At 57.9% G+C, this 19,072-nt stretch overlaps 6 protein-coding genes across 6 annotated transcripts; 2 read left to right on the top strand and 4 right to left on the bottom strand.

Moving 5' to 3' along the window:
• Window positions 1-153: 153 nt before the first annotated feature.
• C7974DRAFT_440405 (glycoside hydrolase superfamily) lies at window positions 154-3,195 on the bottom strand (the record flags this gene model as incomplete). Its single annotated transcript, XM_046145323.1, has 6 exons — window positions 154-397; window positions 655-1,904; window positions 1,953-2,305; window positions 2,352-2,545; window positions 2,595-2,895; window positions 2,946-3,195. The coding sequence occupies 6 exons, from the start codon at window positions 3,193-3,195 to the stop codon at window positions 154-156; spliced, it is 2,592 nt and encodes an 863-aa protein (XP_046003565.1).
• Window positions 3,196-3,778: 583 nt separating this feature from the next.
• Window positions 3,779-7,329, bottom strand: C7974DRAFT_384349 (NRDE-2, necessary for RNA interference-domain-containing protein). The gene has a single exon (XM_046140839.1). The coding sequence runs from the start codon at window positions 7,164-7,166 to the stop codon at window positions 4,110-4,112; it is 3,057 nt and encodes a 1,018-aa protein (XP_046003564.1). The 5' UTR covers window positions 7,167-7,329; the 3' UTR covers window positions 3,779-4,109.
• Window positions 7,330-7,472: 143 nt separating this feature from the next.
• On the top strand, window positions 7,473-13,264 carry C7974DRAFT_326614 (armadillo-type protein). Its single transcript, XM_046138991.1, has 3 exons — window positions 7,473-7,980; window positions 8,070-12,435; window positions 12,482-13,264. The coding sequence occupies exons 1-3, from the start codon at window positions 7,604-7,606 to the stop codon at window positions 13,022-13,024; spliced, it is 5,286 nt and encodes a 1,761-aa protein (XP_046003563.1). The 5' UTR covers window positions 7,473-7,603; the 3' UTR covers window positions 13,025-13,264.
• C7974DRAFT_28274 (uncharacterized protein) lies at window positions 13,228-14,915 on the bottom strand. Its single transcript, XM_046137599.1, has 3 exons — window positions 14,621-14,915; window positions 14,187-14,577; window positions 13,228-14,141 (listed from the first exon to the last, which is right to left on the bottom strand). Exons 1-3 carry the CDS (start codon window positions 14,789-14,791, stop codon window positions 13,642-13,644), a joined length of 1,062 nt encoding a protein of 353 aa, XP_046003562.1. The 5' UTR covers window positions 14,792-14,915; the 3' UTR covers window positions 13,228-13,641.
• Window positions 14,916-15,152: 237 nt separating this feature from the next.
• On the top strand, window positions 15,153-16,677 carry C7974DRAFT_430490 (putative sterigmatocystin 8-O-methyltransferase precursor; the record flags this gene model as incomplete). Its single annotated transcript, XM_046144707.1, has 4 exons — window positions 15,153-15,326; window positions 15,371-15,621; window positions 15,673-16,094; window positions 16,235-16,677. The coding sequence occupies 4 exons, from the start codon at window positions 15,153-15,155 to the stop codon at window positions 16,675-16,677; spliced, it is 1,290 nt and encodes a 429-aa protein (XP_046003561.1).
• A 252-nt stretch (window positions 16,678-16,929) lies between these two features.
• C7974DRAFT_384333 (uncharacterized protein) lies at window positions 16,930-19,053 on the bottom strand. The gene is made up of 2 exons (XM_046140838.1): window positions 18,708-19,053; window positions 16,930-18,662 (listed from the first exon to the last, which is right to left on the bottom strand). Exons 1-2 carry the CDS (start codon window positions 18,858-18,860, stop codon window positions 17,046-17,048), a joined length of 1,770 nt encoding a protein of 589 aa, XP_046003560.1. The 5' UTR covers window positions 18,861-19,053; the 3' UTR covers window positions 16,930-17,045.
• Between the last annotated feature and the right edge of the window lie 19 nt (window positions 19,054-19,072).

The following is a 19,072-nucleotide window of genomic DNA, read 5'->3' as shown; positions in this document are numbered from 1 at the left end:
CATTCCCGGGGACAGAGATCTGGTTTGAACTCGATAGGCCTTGGCCAACAGTCTACGCACCACTGGTTCTGCAAACATTCTGGAGGAGGATATTCAGGAAGCTCTGGGATAGTCTTGCTCGCAAGCCCATCGCACCACGGAGATTCGCGGCACTTAGGACAAAGGTCGCCAAACAAGCCGGTCGGTATAGGTGTCGCTGATGTACTGGATGTACTTGAGAGCGATGATGGAGTTGTTGAGGTCGTCGACGTCTGTTCTGAGGCTGACGAAGACCCTCCGATACTTGAACTTGCTGGCTGTGATGAGGTTGAAGACACTTGCGAAGTCAGCGCACCGCTCCCAGACTGCGACGGTGAACTCAGCCCAGAGGACGTTGAGTCTAGGGAAGTCGAGCCTCCTGTTGGTGCAGCAGAGGAAGATTCGGCGCTAGTCGGGGCGAAGTCCGATGTTGACACTGGCGCTGAAGACGCTGCGAGAGAGGATTGCATAGACGACTGTACGCCTGAGGTGGAATATGATGCCGATGTCGACCCTGCAGGTGATGACGTTCCAGATTCTGTCGACCAGGGAGCCGATGAGAGTGAAGCGAGCGAGGTCTGTGAAGGATCGACTACGCTTGAGACTTCGGAATATGTAGACGTTGACCCAACAGACGATGCAACTGATGAAGCTGTCGACGAATCTTGAGATGACCATGCTGCAGATGAGCTTGGAACAGATGATGCCGCGGACGAGAAAGCATTGGTCGATGATAGCGATGCTGACGGCTCTGTGGTGAGTGAGCCGGTGGAAGAGACACTTGGGATTACTGTTGTAGCTCCATCAGACGATTGAAATCCGGACGTGAATGAGGATGTGGGTACATCTGTCGATGTCTGCACAGCTTCAGATGACTGAACCCCGGATGCGAGCGACGAGGTATATTGAGATGCCGTGGACATATCTTGCGACGACTGAACAGTCTGCGAGATTGAAGACGCTGGTGAAGACCATGGAGCAGACTCTGACACAGCAGTGCTTGGAGATATGATCTCGGCTGTTGAAGTGCTTGGAGATATGATCTCGGCTGTTGAAGTGCTTGGAGATATGATCTCGGCTGTTGAGGATGCGATCTGTGATGACTGCGCTGATGTCCAAGCCGAGGAAGCATCCGAAGACCACGGTGTAGTCTCTGATGCAGCTGAAGAGCCGATGGAAGAAACGACCTGTGACGATTGCGCCGGCGGCGGTAAAGAAGTCTCGGACGACCATGTCACAGAGCCGGACACAGAAGAGACGACTGGCGTCGATGACGATAAATCAGGTGTCGAAGATATAGGTGCCGAAGCCGATGGCTCAGGTGTCCACGATGCCGGCGCCGATGATGCAGGCACCGAAGGAGCAACCGAAACACCAGGAGCAGAAGGCACAGGCACAGCGGAGCTTGACTGAGGAGCCCCAGGGCCGCCTGGGCCGCCACCACAGGAAGCATAGTCGATAGCCCACAGCGCCGTACCGCCGAGACAGCGGTCATTGGCGAGCTCCGTCTTCAGTCCTAGAGTCTCTTTGTCGTCGTATCCAACCCACTGGCCGTCGAAGATGATCTGCTTGACACCTGCGCCATCCTTGATGATCTCAGGCTGCAGATTCTTCTGGCCGATGAGGCGCTGAATTTCGCACTGCGAAAGTATGCCTGCGAGCTCGGTGCATTCGCCAGCCTGAGAGGGTCCGTTCCATGTGCATCCGAGGTGTGTGCAGCCCGCGTCAGCGAGGGTGTATCCACGGCCATAGTTGGCAACGCCAAGATTGACCTTTGCGGGAGTCACATCGTTGAACCAGAGGAGGTCGAGAGCGGTGTCAATCTCCTTGAGATCGGTGTGCGGCTTGATGAGAGGACCGAGGCCAGGAATCGATGCATCCCAAGGCTATTATATGTCAGTAGAGGGGTTGGATTGCTGTAGTTAGACACTTACACCATGAAGATCATAGGCGAGGATGTTAAGGAAGTCCACATTTGACTCGAGCGACTTGGGGTCAAGGTTCTTCAAATACTCATACTGTGCTGGCACGACGACTGACAGACCGCGAGAACCAAGAGCTGCACGCAACTCCTTCATGAGATCAATCTGGTTCTGCTTGTCAATGGCTGGATTGCCACCACGAGTCTCAGCACCCGGCCACTCCCAGTCAATATCAATACCCTGGAAGCTCCACTTGTCGAGGAACTTGGAGAGTGAGGCAATGAAGGCGTCGCGGTTGGTCTTGCTGCTGGCCATTTGAGACCAAGTGTAGCGCGTGGCACCAGCGTCAGAGAACTCCCATCCGCCTGGATACTGTCAGTATGTTCAAGTGAGCTGAATCGAAAGACTTACCAATGCCAATCCACTTCTGGGACCCATCCTTGAGAGCGAAGAAGTCTGCGTACAGCTTCTCGTCATCGGGGTGCATAGGTGAAACCGCGAATGTCACTGGGTCGATTGTAGCAAAAGAGAAGATCAGGTGCGTCAAGCCGGTAGTGTCAATGTTGGCAGGCCAGACCTTGTCACAAGGTCGGCGACGAGTGTTCCTACATCACGTCAACAACGAACGATGACCTGTGAGCTCGATGTACTTACCAACCCTCGTAGTAGGCAATCTTTCGCGAAGCCGTACCGCTACCTGTTCCACAAGAAGGTTGCGCGAGTGACTTCACAGTACCGCACTTGCCAAAGCCCTTCTGACACGGAGTGCTCTGACCAGACGCAGTCTCATCACGACAGAACGCCTCGCTTGCGCCGCAGAACCCAAAGTGCGAGCAGCAGACGTTAAGCGGGCAGGCCTGTCCACCGTTCTTACTGTTCACACCACATGGAGCCTTGGCATCGCAAGTGGCTACGCAAGACTCCTTGCAATGCTCGTCGCGGTAGCCGCATTGTCCTAGCGTTTTCAATGATACAGCGTAGTGAGATAGTAGAAGAAGTACGTACCTTGAGAGTTGCAGCAGCTACCGTCGGGGCAGGGGTTGGCGGCGCTACACTGGAGGTTGGTACCACCAAAGGCCTTGACGCTGCCGTCGGTCTGGCTGCGGATGTACTGCTCCTCGATGTCGAGTACAGGAAGCACACCGTCGAGGTTGTGGCGCGGGGCACCGAAGAGAGCGAGATCAGAATCGCCGGCAGAAGGTGAGCTGCAAGCAGCCAGCCCTATGAAGGCGGAGGCGATGAAGGACAGCCGCATGATGTGCACATGCACTGTCAGCGGAAAAAACTGCGAGTGCGCGCACTACTCTGAGGAATGCGGGTGAGCTCAGCCGTATGCGGTTGGTGGTGAGAAGGAGAGCAAGCTGAGCGAGGTGGAATGAACTTCTAAGCGCGGCGGACCCTGCAAAAGTGGGGCAGTGGGTTTAGTGAAGGTCGGGTGTGAGGATGCACTGCCCTGAGGGGATTGATGACGCTAGGGCTCAGATATCCCCGATGTCGGGATAGCTTCACCTAAACTATGCCATGCTCGAGGTTTGTATAAACGGGTGCTCAAACTCGTACCCTCAAGCGGTGACAAGGCATGAGGTACAATGCGTAAACGCTTTCCTAGAACGGACAGACGCACAGTGTACGACCCCTTCGCATTGCGGAAGGTCAGTCATCCTGAGAATTCCAAGACATATGAGTCCGGCCTGAGCAAACGTAATCACATGCTCTGACCTATTCCAGACAGGTCTACGTAGCTCACTGGTTTGTCTCGTCGCAGAAGCTTGCAATCCCGACAGAACCTGACAAGACATGCTCGATCATTACAGTTTCAAGTTTCAATAATGAACAATGCACTGATAAATGGATCAACTATCACCCCAGCTCTTGCATTGTGCATCGAGTGAGTACTCGCGAAGATCAAACACAGGTGAAGATCGTACGCCGAGAACCCTAATCAACTGTTTGTCGCCGATAAACAAGATGCAACGACTCATAAGAGACGTGAAGTCACCCCACCTGCCGCAAGATCATCGCACTAGACCGCGCTAGTAGCACCGGATAGCTCCTGCCATTCGACACTGGGAGATATCACCGTCCATAGTGACGTCTAGTACTAACATCGCGACATCCACGTATTGCGGTACGATTCTCGAGTCGCAGACTACGTACCCACCATCAACCTCAAGCCCCCAGCCCATCCATCTCAACATACACCCTCATCTCCTTCTCCACCATAACCCCATACAACCGCCCCAACTCCTCATCCCCGAACACCTCTCCCGCCTCCCCAAAAGCCAGCATCACGAAATCCTTACACCACGGCAGCGCCTTCAGTCCGCGGTAGAACGTCTCCCGGACCCGTTCACGCGCTTCCTCAACCCCTATCTCGAACTTATTCTTCTTTCCATCCCTGCGTGGTCGCTTATCCGGCCGCAGACGCTGTTCGGCGCGAAACCGCTCGAGTTCGAAACGCAGATACATCTCCCACAGCGCTGGGCAGTGGGCGCCCGCGGCGTCGGGGTGAGTAGCCCGCTTGTACAGCGCGCGGCGGGAGTGGTGTGTTGAGCCTGCGACTTCGCCTTTCAGGCTCTCGTGGTGGATCGCGAAAGCCCAGGTTGTGACGCTCGAGCTCGACGAGGTATTAAGGACGCGCAGCATGTTACCGCGCAGGCGGTCGTCGATGGAAAAGCGCGCCTCGTTTGCGGCGTACACGGAGAGGAGGATCGTGTTGTCGGGGAATGTGGCGATGAGGGGCTCGAGAGCGTCACGGAGGAGCGCGGGTTTTACGATGGAGGTGTGGGTGACGTGGTAGGCGAGCAGACGAGCTATGGCCTGGGCGTGGGTTTCTGCGGGGACCGAGGAGGTGAGCTTGTGCGATGCGAACCAGGCGGTGAGGTTGCTGTGGGCTACCAGAGCGGCGCTTATAGTGCTTTTACCGGATAGGTAGGCGAGCAGTGCAAGGTGATTAGCGTTTAGGACTGCGTGTGCGTAGTTCTGGCTCAGAAGCCCCTCTTCGAGTGAGGCTTGGAACGCGGCACGAGCTGTCTCAATGGAGGCAGATGCAGACTGCTCAGAGAATGACCCGCCATGGTATTGCACCAACCGCCGGAGAGCCTCCACCTTGTCGTCGTCTTGTAATGCCTGCCAAACGTAGCTCTCCAAAAGTTCGAGGCGATCTACGGAGGCAGATTTGATGTTGAGTGCGGCAGAAAAGATTTGAACCGCCTTTGTAGAGTTACTGCGCTGCCCTTCAGCAGTCCCGTACATGTTGTAGAGTCGGACGCTGGAGGGTCGTTCTTTGAGCAGTCGTTTTGCGCTTTTAGTAACGTCTGAAGGAAAGTGCCTTGACTCGAAAGCTAGCAGGTACTCACCAACGCACTCGCTGTCTGGAATATTTGTGACCAATAACTTCAGGGTGGTCCTGACGAACTCCGGACTGAGCCTGGAGCTGTCGAGTGAGAATGTCTGTTGCACCAACAGATCCCTTGTCATCCGGAATCTGGCGATTGGGTTTTGACAGTATCGTGAGAGTGCTTCCTCGTATTGAAGACTTTCCGATCCCATCTCTGCTGCAGTCTCAAAGGAAGAAGTCCTGCTTTGCAAGAACGAATCGGTCCTCCAAGGGCCAATTTCACTCTGCTGAATCATTGCAGGAAGCCCGCAGAAGCACAAGAATGCATCAATCTGTGTATCCGCCGAGAGCTCAGGAAAGTCACCGACATAATCCTTCAGATCAGAGAAGAAGACTGTGTGGAATGGGTCATCTTCGCCCACCTCATCTGTGGAGCGGCCAGGATACCGAAGTTTGTTGATGGAGTCAAGCTCACGTTTTCGAAAGTCCTCGAGTGAAGACCTTGAAGCAGATGTATCGAGCGTGATAGAACACACCGGCGGCACTGCATCGTCAATCGATGTATGTCTCCAGCCTTTGCAATCTGTCTCGCCAATACGAGGTGCCTCGCTCTCCCAAAACTCTTCGAATTGCTTTGACTTTTCAGCGGCAAGGTTCTGGGGAGCCAGCAGGCTGAACTCGAGTACGGCTTGCCAGATGGCCAATGCAAGCTCCTGGTACCCAGCTTGCTGGATCATCGTTGTGAGACGCACAATGAGATGCAGCCTAGCTTCTGCTGTAGCTGTCTGATCTCCCGAGTTCACCGATCGCAGTGCCTCGAGAGCATTTGAGAAGACAGCGCGACATTCTTCATACTTGAACCTCGAGAATGTCGATTGAACGAAGTCGATATATCTGGACCACAGTTTTACACTGTGAGGATATCGCTTGAGCACATCTTGCCAATTCCCTGCCACTTTCGCATCATCCCAATGTCTCTGCGCTTCATGTAAGAGTCCGGATTGGAGTTCGATCTGATTCGTTATGTTGTCGCCGATCTTGCGCAAAGCTTCTTCGTATGTTGAGATGCGCACATCAGCAAGGTTTTGTCGATCGGCCGCTGAGAGCTCAGAGATCGCCCGATCCAGCTTCATCATCGATTCCTGATGTTCGACGAGGTCCAGCCAAGCCTGCAGGTTTCCTGGATCATCTCGAGTCTCTCGAATGAGCCTGGAATTCTTCTGCGTAATTTCAGAGCTGGCGATTGCAGCCTCCGTGTCTGACTCGTAGTAGGTATCCGCGTCGTCAACTTTATTGGGGTCCGGCTTTTCGTCAATGCCACGATAGTCTGCGCGTGGCGCATCATCCTCGCTGTCACTGCCAGGAGTTCGCTTCCGTTTGCCGGTGCCTGACAGCGCAATGAAGTCACGACTTGCGTCGGCATAGTGGTCCTCTGCAATCTTAATAAGCCGCAGAGTACGGTTGCTGTCTCTTGCTGCGGACTTGTCGGTGAGCATCCGCTTTTGACGCCGACGTACAAGAGGTAAGATGTAGATTTTCTTTTCAGTCGAGTATTCGCGGTCGATCTTCTGGCCGGGCAGCCCAAGCACATTGCCGAAGCCACTGCGTCGATAGCTTGGTATGTCGTAGCGGTTCAGCGTCCCGTACTTGACGATGTCGAGATCCCCGCGGCGGTCGCTGAAATAGGCCCTTTTCGAAGATGCATCTCGGTCATGCTCCCGCTGTTCGCGTGGCGGTGTTCTCCTTCGATCCTCCCGCGGCTTCTCCCTCGATGAACTGTGTTTTCTATGCTCCTTCTCTTCGCGGCGAGATTCAACCGACAGAGGCTGCTCGGGTACCTTGGGCTTCGGCCGGAAGCTGGCAAACTTTGGAGCGCTGGAGCTCATGCTGGCACTGCACCGCGCTGAGGGCTGAGGGTTGCCGTAGATGCACCGCTCAGATGATGTTGGCGAGAGGATGGGAACGTGGTCGCCAAGACATTACTCCGGTGATTTCAAGGCTCACGATTCCGTATTATCGACGGCTGCATTGGCCTGTTTATCCAGCATTGTGTTGGCAGTGGAGGTTGCTACACGTCACGTGTCGATAGATGCCTGGCTGCGCTATTGGTGTTAGTGGCGCACCGTAAAATGTTCGGCGTCTGTGCGGCCCAGTGAAATCTTGGCCGATGCATGGATCTTCATGGCGTAGAGAAATTTTGGGCTTTGCGACGCAGACCAACCAGCCCGCCACGACAATAATCCACGCCGTCCTGCTGCGTCCGATGGCTGTTGGGATCCCGCATATCTCCTCATAAGCCCGTAGAAGAACCAATCACCACAAAATGGCGACAGCGCTCCAGAAGCAGCTTGCAGCCATCGCGGCTACGAGCACCCACCAGCTCGACCTTAAGGCACAAAAGTCGGCGCACGGCAAGTCGCTGCTGTTCGAATCCAAGGTCGCCGGGTCGCAATCTTTCGAAAACCTCTATCTCATATGCCATGACGGCTTTCGGGAGCTATGCGCGCTCGATGCCCGCTTCCGCCAATTCGCGGGCAACCTATTTAGCGAGCAGAGCAAAGAGGAGGACCGCCTGCAGATGACCGATGCCGAGAACAAGAAGCTGAACACAGTTTTGGAGGCCTTCATTACATTAGTCGGCCCGCGCCTGCTGCTGAAGCCCGCCCAGAAGGCTCTGGAGTGGCTTGTGCGAAGATTCAAGTACGTGCCATAGAAGCTCTGGCTGCGCGCAATCGCTGCGAGAGCATTAATACTGCGACTTCTGGAAACAACAGCTGACAACTGCATAGAGCGCACGAGTACAACACCGAGACCCTCGTCTTCACATACCTTCCCTACCACCAGACACCGCAGTTCGTGGCGCTGCTCTCGATCCTCCCCGCGCAGCCGCGACATGCGCTGCGTTTCCTCTTCCCGTACATCCAAGCAAAGACGAACCCGCCGCGACAGACGATTGTGTATACCGCAATCAACACCCCCGAGTTCTTCAACGCCTTCCAGTCGTACACCGTCCGCGTACTTGCAGCCGGCCACGAGTCGACACACCTGCTCAACTTCTGGGCGACCGTCACATATCAGGCGATCCATGGCATTTTCAACAGCGGCACATCTGGGAGGAGGGAGATCCAAGCGCAGAAGACGGAGGAGGTGTTGCTTCGCATCGTCCCGGTGCTGAACAGCGCCATGCGGGCTGTAAATGGGCCAGAGGTCGTTGTTGCCTGCTACCTGATCATACACGCTCTCGCAACGAACGCCCAGGTTGGAGATAAGGTACTGGACTCCCTGATGGAGGCTATGGTCATGGCACAGGGCCCCGACTCGCTAGACCAGTGCATACTGGTGCTGGCTACACTTGCTGAGCAGCGCTCGAGCGCACAGCTGTCAAATGCGGTCACAAAGAGGCTTTTGAGAATACCGCAGCTGTCGAGCTCGCTGACAGCCGCCGCGGCGCAATGCTCTGTTGGACGTCTTGCGCTCGGCTGCGCTCTGGGCGCCCTGAGCAGTTCCAGTCGCTCAGATGAGAAGCGTGCTCTGTTCACAGAGATTACCGAGTCGAAACTCCTCACCGCACCGCAAACACACATCGTGCTATCGACACTCCTGCGGTCTATAAGCGACAGCGCGTCCGGCTCAGAAGAGCACGGTCAGCTTCTCGAGCTCGCCGCGAAGCTCTCCGAGGATCGCCTTTTGGCCCCCAAGCTGCAGATTGCCGCCAAGGAGAACGACATCGATCTGGAGTCTCTTGGCCTTTCCATTGATCAGACCATCGAGGATGTACAGGCAATCTCGTTCGAGTCGGACGACGAAGAGATGGCCGATGCCGACGAAACCACCGTCCCATCAACAATACCGGTCCCGAGCTTCAAGGCCAGCAGTTTCCTGGCTCTGACCGCCTCGAAAGACTTCAACGCTGTCGCAGCCGCATTCGAGCAAGCAGTGTCATCGAACCAGACGGCACGGTTCCTGGCGTCTCCTGACCTTGAGCAGAAAGACGCCGACAAATCGAACGTGTACCTTACATTCTTGATCCGCATATGGTCAACATCGCGATCTGCTCCCGTCCGGATCGCCGCTCTCCGCGCTGCCGCATCCACCATTAAGCGCACCGCAGCAGTTGTAGACTTCCAGAACGTCGTCCCCTATCTTCTCCATGCGCTCTGCGACACCTCATCCATTGTGCGCCGATCTGCTGCGGCGTGCGTTGCCGCGCTTTCCAAGCGAACAGTCTCCAAGACACCGAAGACTTGGGGCGCTGAGCTGTATGGGAAGGGTGCTGGAACTGTCGCGGAGCTGAAGGCCGACGATGCTGCCGTTTTCCTGACCTCTGTACTCAGCCCTGTGCTCGAAGAATGCGTGATGGACTCGAAGTTCGTAATCCCAGGTGTCAGAGATGCTCTGGAAGGATCTCAATCAACAAAGTCCAAGCAAGCCGTCAAGGCGCCGGTCCGTACGTCTGTCCTCAGCTTTTTGGGTAGCCACGTAGCCGCCAGCCCTCTCCTGAAATTCAGGATCAACGTGCTGCCGGTGTTCAACTTCTCAGGCAAAGTCTCCGCCAGCGTCCGTGGCGATACGATCGTTCCACTTGTGCAGGAGTGGTGCACACTTGCAGCATCGCAGGTCGCTACAAGGTGCGCAGATGAGCAAGTCTCGGTCGAGGATGCAGACAAGGGACACCTCAACGCTCTGGTCGTCAGGGAAGCCAAGAGCACACAGCTGCTGGGTGAAGTCATTGCAGGATCCCTCAACAAGGAGCGTGTTGCGTTGATCGGTGCTGCTTTTGACCAAATCAATGCGTTCTGGCCCTCCCTCAAGGGCGATGCCAGGCTTGCACTGGCCCCGACTCTGCTGGACCTGTCACTGAAGGAGAGCATCGAGCCTTTTGACCAGCTTTGCCGCGAGCGCGCCCTCGAGACTCTGCGCAATGTCAAGCTCGACTCTGCTACACTCATCACTTTCCTCGACAGCGTCCCTTCAGCACTGCAAATGCCTGAGGGACCACCCACCAAGAAGAGGAGACGGACCAGCCGCAACGAGATGGCACGAGTGGATGTCTCATCCGCAGACGAGTTGCAACGTCTGCTGAGACGCCTCACCCTGGTTCTGGAGTTGATCGAAGGCTCCAACCCCGGGTCGCACCCCGAGCTGTTCAGGAGTCTGTTCAACGTCTTCGGTGACCTACAGCCACTCAAGCAGCAGTCTGGTTCCGAGCTGGTCTACCTTCAGAGCATGATCCTCGGCGCACTGACACCCATGGTCAACTTCTTCAAGGAGCACCCCGAGACAACAGAATATCAGTCAGCAGTCCGAGCCGACCTGCTTATCGATGCCATCCGACACTCCACAAGCCCACAGGTCCAGAACAGCGCGCTCTTGCTGATCTCCAACCTCGCGACATGGGTCCCGGATCTGATCCTCCACAATCTGATGCCGATTTTCACATTCATCGGTTCGACTCTGCTCCGCCAGCAGGACGACTACTCAGCCCAGGTTGTCGACAAGACGATCTCGCGTGTTGTGCCGCAATTGGCCGCGTCGCTGCGCGCAAAGCACAAGAACTTCCTGACTGGTGTGTCAGACTTGTTGCTGAGCTTTACTGCCGCCTTCGAGCACATTCCCCTGCACCGAAGACTCAAGCTGTTCTCGGAACTTGCCCGCACGCTTGGTCCTGAGGATTCTCTGTCTGCGATCATCGCCCTCCTTGCGGACCGGTACCACAACACCAAGACGCAGCGCAGGTTCTCGACCGAGCTGCTGCTTGTCTTCGACCCCATCCACACATTCGATGCCATCAAGGGCTATCTCGACCTTGTAGCGGATGCTGCTGGGCCGAAGCGCAAGGTCTCGGATACATTGTTCGGCTTGAACGAGAAGAAGCCCGCTGAAGTCGAGTCCGCTATTCAGAACCTGTTGGTGTGCCTCGCAGACCTCGCAGCTGATGAGAGACTTCGCGCACACGTCACCAGGGCGTTCCGTCGCAAGTCTGACAACAGCAAACCTCGCGATGTCTTCGCCAGCATTGTTGAGGTCACAATCCAGATCTCGAAGCAGGTCGCATCCACGCCCAAGCTCTACGAGGGCTGCAGTCGCGTCCTGGCGCGGGCCCTGGACTTACTCCCGTCTGCTGAGCTTGTCAAGTCGGCCGAGCTGCTGCTCGCCAAGGCCGATGCCCAAGTGCAGGTCGCCGCGATCAAGTCTGTTCAGGTACGAGCTGGTTCGGTCGTTCAGAACGACAGGCAGTCAGTCGAGGCACTGGTCGCGTTCTTGCCTAGCGTCGAGAACATCCTACAGCAGTCAAAGTCTCTCGACGCCAAAATCATCTCCGTCAGCTGTATCGACAGCATCGTGGAGCGGTTCGGCAAGAAGGATACTTCTGCCGTCGCTTCAGTCGCACAGACCATTGCTGGCCCGCAGTCGCTGAAGCACAGCGACGACAGGCTCCGTGTCCTTTCCCTGCTGTGTCTTACCTCAATCGTGGATGTGCTGGAGGACGAGTTCATCTCCATCCTGCCATCTGTGCTGCCGATCGCGTTCGACTACCTCTCCAAGGCTATTGACGAGGAGAATGCCGGACTGCACAACGCTGTCTACACCCTCATCTCAGACATCGTCGAGCGACTCGGATACGTGTTCTCGCGGGAGTACCTCGAGACAGCTCTGCGGTTATCGCACAGATCCGCTGCTGCTGATCTCGAGGATGCCTGCGACGAGAGCCGCCGTGGTTTCTACCAGAGTGTCTCCGAGCACCTCAGCGCACAGGAGGTCTTTGCTGCCATTCAATCCACATGGCCGCACGCCGTTTCTCAAGGCTTTGACGCCTCGCTGGAACACCTCGAGTTGCTCCGCTCCGCCGTTGATGTTCAGACCAAGGCCAAGCTTATCAAGTCCAGCTCAACGCTGTTCAATCTGGTTCTCTCCAGCTTCAACCTGCGAACAGCGATTGGCTTGCAGAAGGACGCAGAATACGATGAGGAAGAGGTTGAGCAACTCGAGAACACTCTCGTCGAGTCGGTGGTCGCCATGGTACTGAAGCTCAACGACGCTACGTTCCGCCCCTTCTTCGTCCAGCTCGTCGACCAGGAAGGCCCTGTCAGTGCACAGCCGGAGCGCGCCATCACATTCTACCGTTTCCTCGCCGCCTTCTTCGACAAGTTCAAGGTATGTCCTCGTCACTCCATCACATCTACACAGCTAACATCACCAGTCCATCGTCACAACCTACTCCAGCTACATCATCGAACACGTTGCGAGCTTGCTCGGCCAGCTGATCAGGGAAGACGCAAACCCCACCCTCCGCAGCGCCGTCCTCGCCTCGCTCCAGAAAACCTTCCAACACGACCAGGACGGCTTCTGGCAAGCCCCCTCGCACTACAGCGCCATCATGGCGCCCCTGCTCAAACACCTCACCCTCCCCATCCAGGACACCGTCACAACCGACGTCATCCCCACCATCACCGAGCTCGCGGCTGCCTCCGCCTCGTCGCTCGACAACCACCGCGAGATGAACGCCGTGCTGCTCAAGTCCATGCGCGCCGAGGAAGCGCACACGCGCCTCGCAACCGTGCTGTGCGAGCAGAGCCTGACCAAGCGGCTGGGCGAGGAGTGGCTGGGCCTGTTGCCCGAGATGCTGCCGTTTATCAGCGAGTTGCGGGAGGACGACGACGAGCTGGTGGAGCGCGAGACGCAGAGGTGGATTTCGTCTGTGGAGGAGATTCTGGGCGAGGATTTGGAGGGGATGCTGCAGTAAGGCGGTAGTGTTGCTGTGAAAAGCGGTTGTGTTGATGCATTTTCTGGCGTAGATAGTGCGGTGGGTATATTCCCAATTTCAGATGTTTTTATACAAGATGTTGTGTGACTTTGTGACTGTGCATAGCGGTATGTAAAAGGACCGGTAGCGGCTGCAGAGGTGACGGAAAGCGCGTGCGCTAGGTAGGTTAGCGTTTGTCGTCTTGCTTTATCTTCAGCGCACATATCCCACAATTGATCGGCTGAATCTCGTCTGCGTCAATTCCCGAGTCTGTTTGTGTGTATTGATGTCGACCCCTCATCCGTTAGTCATCAATGCCATTGTTTATCCCTTTGCATCTTGGCCGACATTTTCATCACAAGTCTCCCGTCTTATTCTAGATCCCCTCTCGTCAAACATCTTATGGACTCTCATCGAACAGCCATTGTGAGCCATTGGCAATCAACTCTCTCGTCACAGCTTCAATTCAACCAGAGTGTGGCATGCTCTGTCTGTCTCAGACTCCAATATTTTCTCAGTCCCTTTTAACCTTACGCCATGTGTCATTTCATTGTAACTACCCACTGTTTCCCTGAATCTCGCGGTTCAATGCAGTGCTTCCATGCACAACACCAGCGTCACCGCTGTACTCTTGTCCGCACTCGCCACTCCCCATCGTTATGATTCGGCTGAGCCTCGCTTCTGCTCCCGTCTGACGATACCTCCGTCATCTCTCTCTGCATCCGCATCCTGATCTTTCCAACCGTCAGCACTTCGTCGTGCTGTGTCAGCGGCTCTTCGCCTGATCGTGGGCGCCGCGCCACTAGGTCTCTGACGAATGCAAGCGCCGTCTGTATGGCGCGCAGAAGAGGGTACAGAGTCGGCACCGTGCCGCACACGACCAGGAGGAAGAGCTCGGCGGTGACCCACGCGAAGATGTCGTACGTCGCCCACGTCTGGTCGGTGCGGTTACCAAGCTCAGCCAGGTACTGGGTCTTGATGCCCGAGCAGATCGAGGTGAGGATGTTCAGGCCGAAGACGATGCACAGCTGGATGCGCTGCAGCATGCTGATACGCAGCCGCGAGAAGATGCTGAGCGGGATGATGGCGAGGCTGGCATCGGCGAAGGTAAAGAACGCTGGCAGTGTGAGAATCGGTAGCGAGACACTCAGGGCTGACTTACCGCCAGTGAAGATGCCAAAGCCCGCCATGACCTCGGGATCCATGCACGTTCCCTCCACCCGCAGGTCCCACAGACGGCTCGGCGGACTGCACTGCAGGAACGTGAGCAGCGAGCACGCGACGGCGACACAGCTCGTCAGCACGACAGTCACCGTCCAGATGTAGATGCGCTGCCACTTCCAGCCGCCGTCGCGCATGATGTGCAGGAGCAGCGCGGAGATGGAGATCTTGCCGGACGCGACGCCAATGATGCCGAAGATCTGCGACGACCAATTCAGCAGAATCACGCGTGTGAGGTTGTCCACGCCGCGCTCCTGGACATCCCAGATGTGCATGCAGCCGCCGCGGTTCGCGTACAGCGTCAGCACCGTGGACCAGCCCACGAAGCACGCCTCGGGTCGTCAGCTTTGTCGCACCAAACAGCCGCGCACATACCCAGGTCGTCCCCATGAAGATGTCGTCCCAGCCGATCTGCGCCCGGCGCGCGCGGAAGTAAAAGCGCAGAATCACCGTCGCCAGCGACAGCGCGGTCAGCACCCACATCATGACGATGAGGGCGGGCCCGCGGTCGGGAACCGGGCCATCCCGTTGACTAACGCGGTTCATCGTCTCCACTGCCAAACCTCAGCCGGCAGCCATGAGTCAAGTGGTGTGGAGGGTGAGTGAGCGCTCGCGGCGCGCTGGGTCTGCCTGGCTTTTACCGCTGGGCTGCGACACGAGGCCGACCCGCCGTGACGGTTCATCACGAGCATCGTCGCCTTGTTTGGTCCGGATGGCTGCACCCGCGAGCCACAGGTGTTGGGTCAGCAACGGCTCGCACCGCCCAAACCATCCGCGTGCAGGCGCCGCCTTGCTCATTGGAGCGATAGCACGCATGGGGCCTCCCGCGTGCTATTCCAGGGCCTCCCCTCGTCGCCCCGCCGCACCCGAGCTCCTGGCCTGTGTGACACTTTGCGCAACCTCCAAGATGACGTCGCAACCCGATCCCTACGCGCTGCTTGCGCAGCTGCAGCTCCTCGCCGCGGATCCCAAATCCTTCTTCGCCGACGATGCCCAGAAACGCGCGTTCCAGACGCTGGCCCGCCAGGCCGCCGCCGCAGTCGAGGAGCCCTTCGAAACCATGCAGCGCCTGGTGTACGGCGTGAGTGCCGCCTGCGCCGCTGCTCCACGGACTGACACGCACAGCCGCTCCCGCTGGTGACGGCGCGCATAGCACAGGACCGGGGCATCTTCCGCGCGCTTGCGGACAGCGACGGCGGAGCACAGCTCGATGATATCGCGAAAACCACGGGCCTGCCCGCGGGCGTCCTCGAGTCGCTCCTCGACTACCTCTGCACGCAGGACATGGCCGCCGCCGCGCCCGGGGGCCTCTACACCGCCACGCCGCTGACCCACATGCTGCTGGCGCCCCTCTTCGCCGACGCCGTCACCCACTTGTGCGTCCCCCCTCCCCGCCCACACATGTATACACAGTGCTAACCCCGCAGCCACGACAACTGCGCCCCCGCCTTCCTCGCCCTAAACCAGGTCCTCAGCACCCCCGGCGCCAACAAAACAGCCTTCCAAACAGGCCACCACACGCCCGACGACTTCTACACGTGGATGGAAACGCACCCCGTGCAGCAAGGCGCGTTCCACCGGTTCATGGAAGCCCAGTTTGCCAGTCTGCCGTCGTGGCTGGACGTTGTGCCGTTCGCGGAGGTGGTGGCGGGCGCGGGGGAGGAGGAGGTTGTGTTTGTTGATGTGGGGGGCGGGAACGGATCGCAGTGCGCGGCGCTGCGGCGCGCGGTGCCGGAGCTGCGCGGGCGGATGATTCTGCAGGATCGCAAGGCGGTGCTGGGGAGTGCGCTTGAGGTGCCGGGGGTGGAGAAGATGGAGCATGATTTTATGAGGGAGCAGCCTGTGCGCGGTAAGATTCACCCTTTCATTCCATCGCCCTTGATCACTCCCGGGTTTCACGTTTGATATCGCGAGTGAGATCACGTTTGATATCACGAGAGATCACCCGTTGATAAACCCGTTGATGAACCAAACTTACAACCCCCGCAGACGCACGCGCCTACTACCTCCGCCAGATCCTGCACAACCACCCGGACGACACCTGCATCCACATTCTGCAGATGCACCTCCCCGCGCTGCTGAACCCGGCGAGTCGTCTGTACATCGACGACAAGGTGCTTCCGGATGTGAAGGCCGGTGCCTCTGCTTCTGATCCCCCTGGCCCCTCTGTCTCCAGCCCCTCTAGCTCAGGCAATGGTACTGGCTTAAACTCTGCATCTGCCTCCGCCTCTGCCTCCGCCTCCAGCACCGAATACACCGCCGCCCTCAGCCTAGCGATGAAAGCCATGTTCGACGCGCAGGAGCGGCGCGAGTCCCACTGGCGCTGGCTGGTGGACCAGGCGGGGATGGAGGTTGTGGAGATACGGCGGTTTAGCGAGTTTTTTGATAGTGTGATTGTGTTGAAGAGGAGAGTCCAGGATCAGTGGCGGTAGACAATCCTTGAATATATGACGCGGAAGGAGCAGTGTGGGTGCAAGGAGCAGTGTGGAATGAATAGGTGATTCGATGCTATTCGACTTTTAAACTCCGCACCGCGCAATGCCAGCGCCGATTTTGTGTTCAGGAAAGAGATGCACGTGTGCGTGTATTGTCTTTCAAACCCCCGCACTCTCCACATCCGCCTGCTCCCCCCCAACCAGCGCCTCGAGCCTATCCACCACACTGCCCTTCCCCTTCTCCTCCCCCCGCTCCACCTCCGCCCTCAACGGACTCCCCGGCGCCCTAGGACTCCCCCCCTCGACCTTTGGCCGAAACGGCACCGGCGTCCCCGGCCTTGACGCCAGAAACTACTTCTTATTAGCTAATTCTTCCAAATCGCCTCGCGGTCATGGACCCATACCGAGCTAGCCGCACTCAGCAGCGCGACGAGACTCGCCTGCACGACGTCGTGGTGCACACCCACGCCCCACACCTTCTCGGTGCCCCCCGCGACAACACAGCCGATGTATGTCGCCGCCTTGGCGTCCTTGTTGGACCCGATCGTGTGCTCCGTGTAGTCGACGACGTCGAGCTCGATGCCGAGACCGCGCAGGGCGTCGGCGAGCGAGGAAATCGCGCCGTTGCCGCGCCCCGAGATCGCGTGCTCGGTGCCGTCGATGTCCAGCACGCCGCGGAACACGCGGCGCAGGTTGCTCGTCTTGTGTGTTTTGCCGGGCGCGGGGGGCTCGGGGGTCGCGCTGCGGTCGGCGCGGATGTCGTAGTCGATGAGGGCGAAGCGCGGGTTGCGGCGGAGGTGGTACGCGTCCTCGAACAGCGTTGTGATCTCTGTCGGCAGCAGCTCGCGGCCCAGTTTGTCCGTCTCGCGCTGCACGATCTTGCTGAAGGCGATTTGCAGGCCGCGCGGCAGGTCGAGTTCCAGCTGTCGCTGGATGATCCAGGCCACGCCGCCTTTGCCCGATTGCGAGTTGACGCGGATGATGGCTTCGTAGGTGCGGCCGATGTCCTGGGGGTCGAGGGGGAGGTAGGGGATCTGCCAGGGGGAGTCGCTTGTGGCGCCCTCTTGCTTGCGCTTCTGGAAGCCCTTTTTGATGGCGTCCTGGTGGGAGCCGGAGAAGGCGCAGACGACCAGCTGGCCGCCGTAGGGGGCGCGCGGGTGGATGGGGATCTTGTTACACGTCTCGACCATGTCGATGATAGACTTGAGGTCGGAGAAGTCGATGTTGGGGTGGATGCCCTGGGTGTACAGGTTCAGGCCCAGGGTCACGAGGTCGACGTTGCCGGTGCGCTCGCCGTTGCCGAACAGCGTGCCCTCGACGCGGTCGGCGCCGGCCATCTGCGCGAGCTCGGCGGCGGCCACGGCGCAGCCGCGGTCGTTGTGCGGGTGCAGCGACACGGAGACCTTCTCGCGCTCGGAGATGTTGCGGCAGAAGAACTCGATCTGGTCGGCGTACACGTTGGGCGTGGCGACCTCGACAGTCGCGGGCAGGTTGAAGATGATGGGGTCCTCGGCGGTGGGCTCCCAGGCGGCCTTGACGGCCTCGCACACCTGCAGGGCAAACTCGGGCTTCGAGTCGGAGAAGCACTCGGGCGAGAACTCGTAGTTCCAGCGGGTGCCGGCCTGGGCCGGGTCGTCCTTTGTGATGGAGCGGGCGTACTTGGTGCACTCGACGGCGAGGGCGAGGGTGTCGGCGTCCTCCATGTTGAAGACAATCTGCTGGAAGCAGGGGCTCGTGGCGAGGTACAGGTGCAGGATGGCCTTCTTGGCGCCCTTGAGCGAGTCGACGGTGCGGCGGATCAGCTCCTTGCGGCACGGCGACAGCACCTGCAGCCACACGTCGTCGGGCACGATGCCGGGCGTCTGCACGAGGCGCTGTGTGAAGTCGAAGTCGGTCTGCGACGCCGACGGGAACGAGACCTCGATCTCCTTGTAGCCGAGCCGTGTGAGCATCTGGAAGTACATCCACTTCTGCTCGCCGTCCTGCGGGCGTCAGTATGTGCTGCAGCAGAGACAAATGCGACAGACCATGGGGTCGACCAGGCTCTGGTTGCCGTCGCGCAGGTCCGTCGACAGCCATCGCGGCGGCTTCTCAATCGTCTTGCTGGGCCATTGGCGGTCGGGCAGGTTCAGCGGCTTGAAGGCCTTGTATTTCTTCCACGGCTCCGCGAGCATCGGCATCTTGCTATTATTTATTCACGGCCAATTGGCGTGGTGGTACAATGGGTAAATCGGTAAATCTCAGTCACAGCGAAGTAACTGGTAGCGAGTTATAGGTTTAGGGGTATATGCAAAGGGCCAAAGGGTATATTCGAAAAAGGTGGTGAAGAGTCACGCGTGATTCATCGCAAGAAATTGTCGTGCGAGGTAAAGCCGCCGACATGCGCGCAGCT

This window comes from Boeremia exigua, assembly GCF_020726555.1.
Source record: "Boeremia exigua strain MPI-SDFR-AT-0100 chromosome Unknown C7974scaffold_1, whole genome shotgun sequence".
NCBI classification, from domain to species: domain Eukaryota; kingdom Fungi; phylum Ascomycota; class Dothideomycetes; order Pleosporales; family Didymellaceae; genus Boeremia; species Boeremia exigua.
This window is presented reverse-complemented; position numbering and strand designations above follow the sequence as displayed.

Bases quoted from the DNA above. Each gene is read 5' to 3' on its own strand.
- C7974DRAFT_384349 (XM_046140839.1), bottom strand. From the start codon at position 7,166: ATGAGCTCCAGCGCTCCAAAGTTTGCCAGCTTCCGGCCGAAGCCCAAG.
- C7974DRAFT_326614 (XM_046138991.1), top strand. From the start codon at position 7,604: ATGGCGACAGCGCTCCAGAAGCAGCTTGCAGCCATCGCGGCTACGAGC. The intron at 7,981-8,069 runs GTACGTGCCATA...ACAACTGCATAG, and splicing joins TGGCTTGTGCGAAGATTCAA to AGCGCACGAGTACAACACCG. The intron at 12,436-12,481 runs GTATGTCCTCGT...TAACATCACCAG, and splicing joins CCTTCTTCGACAAGTTCAAG to TCCATCGTCACAACCTACTC.
- C7974DRAFT_28274 (XM_046137599.1), bottom strand. From the start codon at position 14,791: ATGAACCGCGTTAGTCAACGGGATGGCCCGGTTCCCGACCGCGGGCCC. The intron at 14,578-14,620 runs GTATGTGCGCGG...TGACGACCCGAG, and splicing joins TCTTCATGGGGACGACCTGG to GCGTGCTTCGTGGGCTGGTC. The intron at 14,142-14,186 runs GTAAGTCAGCCC...TCACACTGCCAG, and splicing joins CTTTGGCATCTTCACTGGCG to CGTTCTTTACCTTCGCCGAT.
- C7974DRAFT_384333 (XM_046140838.1), bottom strand. From the start codon at position 18,860: ATGCCGATGCTCGCGGAGCCGTGGAAGAAATACAAGGCCTTCAAGCCG. The intron at 18,663-18,707 runs GTCTGTCGCATT...TGACGCCCGCAG, and splicing joins AGAGCCTGGTCGACCCCATG to GACGGCGAGCAGAAGTGGAT.